Source organism: Sphaeroforma arctica (genome assembly GCF_001186125.1).
Source record: "Sphaeroforma arctica JP610 unplaced genomic scaffold supercont1.2039, whole genome shotgun sequence".
NCBI classification, from domain to species: domain Eukaryota; class Ichthyosporea; order Ichthyophonida; genus Sphaeroforma; species Sphaeroforma arctica.
The window spans coordinates 1-2,777 of NW_014038519.1; the positions used below are offsets into that span (position 1 = coordinate 1).

General features: G+C 43.9%; 1 protein-coding gene across 1 annotated transcript; it reads right to left on the bottom strand.

Moving 5' to 3' along the window:
* Positions 1-1,232: 1,232 nt before the first annotated feature.
* On the bottom strand, positions 1,233-1,757 carry SARC_12053 (hypothetical protein; the record flags this gene model as incomplete). The annotated part of the gene is made up of 1 exon (XM_014293847.1): positions 1,233-1,757. A coding segment is annotated over one exon (525 nt), but the record flags the coding sequence as incomplete, so codon positions are not given.
* Between the last annotated feature and the right edge of the window lie 1,020 nt (positions 1,758-2,777).

A 2,777-nucleotide genomic window follows, 5' to 3' on the forward strand; every position in this document is an offset into this window, starting at 1 on the left:
TATATATATATTGGATAATATCTTAAAGGTTGTCGCCGGAATATTTCAATGATCGGATAATGGGAAACACTTCTGGTGTATGTGATACCGCATTCCAGATTGCCGTTCGGTACCTCAGGTGTAAAATTGGATGTCTGAGTGCAGCAAAGTGCTTGTTCACCTTGGGCAGCGTGCAAACATCCTTCGCATCGAGATATGGAAGGATGCCACACCATACATCGGTGGAGATACTGGTGAGTGTTTGAGAATGAACCATTGTAAAAGTTGAATATAGTAGTGGATATTGTGGTGTAAAATGAGTTTACACAGCATTTTATACTGTTCTTGGAGTCATGCTCGTGAGGTACGTGACGGGGGGATCACCAATCCGCCACATCTGATGAGTCGCCGAACAAATATCAATGCAAAACCTTGAACCCCAAGGGTTTTTAGGTAAACCCTAAAACCCTAAACCCTAAAAACCCTAAAACCCTATAACCCTAGGGATTTTGCGGCGCGCATCCTCATGTTCCACCCAGGTGTCGCGGTGTGATTCTAAACCCTACAGAAAAAAGAAACAGGGCTTAAACTTTTGCTGTCAACACTCGGTTTGAAAACGATTCATTTTATATATACTTTATTGGATTTTAACTCGGTAATGCATATGTTAAGCGTTCCTGTGACGGCACTTTCCGATCTTTCTAGATGCAGTCTACAAAATGCCACTTCTGGTCCTCGTACACCTCGAATTTGACCTGCACCATCAACTTAACTATGTCAAATGAAGAGTAGTCCACAAGAATATAGTCATTCATGCTGCTCACAATATAATCCCCGGAAAAATACCAGGCTGACCACAGCTCACTGGTAATGTCAAAAAATGTTGTCGCCGTCAGTACCGAGCTCAGGTTCCCCTGCAATCATGTACAAGCCATTGTGACTCATGCGGAAAGCCTCAGTGTTCACGTTAAAAAACTTGCTCGCGGGCGCATCACAGTCACCGCCGTCGTAGGAACAGCTGGTCACATTCCACGCTACATCGCACATGCCGTCCGCAATGTAGTAGTCGAAACATCCGTACGCACACTCTGACTCTGGAGCGGTCATTCCATCACAGTCCCCCAGATCGAAGCCGCAGAATGCCGTATAGCAAGCGTCGTCACAGACCCCGTCCCCCATCCAGGCCGCCGGGCAACCGGGACAGCTCTCGCTACTACCGATACTTCCGGTGTCCTCCTCATTCTCATCATTACCGGTGATGTAGTTGATAGCACCCACCACATTATCACTTCGTTCACAACACCGTCAACCGTATCCAGTACGCCCGTAACCGGACTCAAGGCCCAGGACACGGCGGTTTCAACAATTGGAATGCCGTCTACCGCGTCCGTCACAGTATCAACAAATCCCGATATGGCGTCGATTACGGAACCAAAAAAGCGCGGGTATACGGTAACCTCCAGGTAACCTTTGTGACCACGACGTGTATCATTACCCATAATGCTGCGCGTACGGGCCATGTCACCATTGACCATGTGGGTGTGTACGCTGACGTTTCCCGATGATATATTGGTAGTACACAGGTCAGATCCGCGATACCTCGGTTCGCGTTTCGTTAACAAACTGCGTGGACACGCAATGTCCACCACGGTAAGAGGTGCCATCCGTGGTAGAAAACGGTGTGTCGGGATGACGGGAACGGCAACGGGAACGGCAACAACAACGGCAAAAGTTGTAACCAACAAGAGACTGAGGCCCGCTAGTCTTGCAAAAATCATCATCGAGTAGTAGGGTTTTAGAATTTTAGAGAAGTGTTGTTGTTATTATTTAGTAGGCGTTTGTGTTTTTGTAAGGTTCGGTCTAATAAAGGCGATACTAATGCCTTAGAATAAATAAACGCGTAGATAAATTCTATATCGTGTAAATATCGATATAAATAAACGAAATGAGACGTTTAATAAAGTTAGGTTTGCCTCGTGAAAACATAAATACTCTGAGGGATTGTGAGGCTGAGACATTGCCTATATATATAATCCTCTCAGTACTGTTTCCGCCGAAGGATTCTGGGGCGAATCCGAGAGACTCATAGAATCCTATCTTTAGAAAAAATAAATAAAAATAAAAATACTCTTGACGTCTTTAGTTATTGTCTTAACCAATAACTTGCCACTATCAGGAATTACCTACTTAGCCTTCATCAGACTGGCACATCTGGTTGGCTTATCGGAGGATCAACTAGGTAACGTTAATAGTCCCTAGAAACCTATATTCGGTTGAGCCATCTCGCTGCCGAAGTATTCAGATACGAATAAAATTGGAAAGTAAATAAAGCTCTATTAATAGGACTAGACCAACTCTTTTTAAGTTTGGTATTTTACTGAGGCCTTTCAATGGCCTCATCCAAATATCTGATATGTTAAATGGAAAAGGTTTAATTAATAAAACTATTAAAACCCATTTTAGGAAACTTAAGTTCCTCGTGCTATTAAGAGCACATTTAGGAAACTTAAGTTCCTCGTACTATTAAGAGTACGTTTGTAATTTGCGTACTGCTTAAGAGTACGTATATACATAGAGTCTAATGTGGAGGCCCGGCTTATTACACAGCCCCCACCCAGCTTTGAGACCCAAGAGAAGCAAGTTGCTCACTCAAGCTGATTATGGGTCAAAAAAGCGAGAAAGGAAAAACGGGTCAAAACATTAAGTAGCATAACATATAGTTAATGTTTCTCAGGCGGAGAAGTTAAGTGTTCTCGGTTACCCTGTGAGTTTTGGGCTTAGGTCCAATAGGTCCGTGG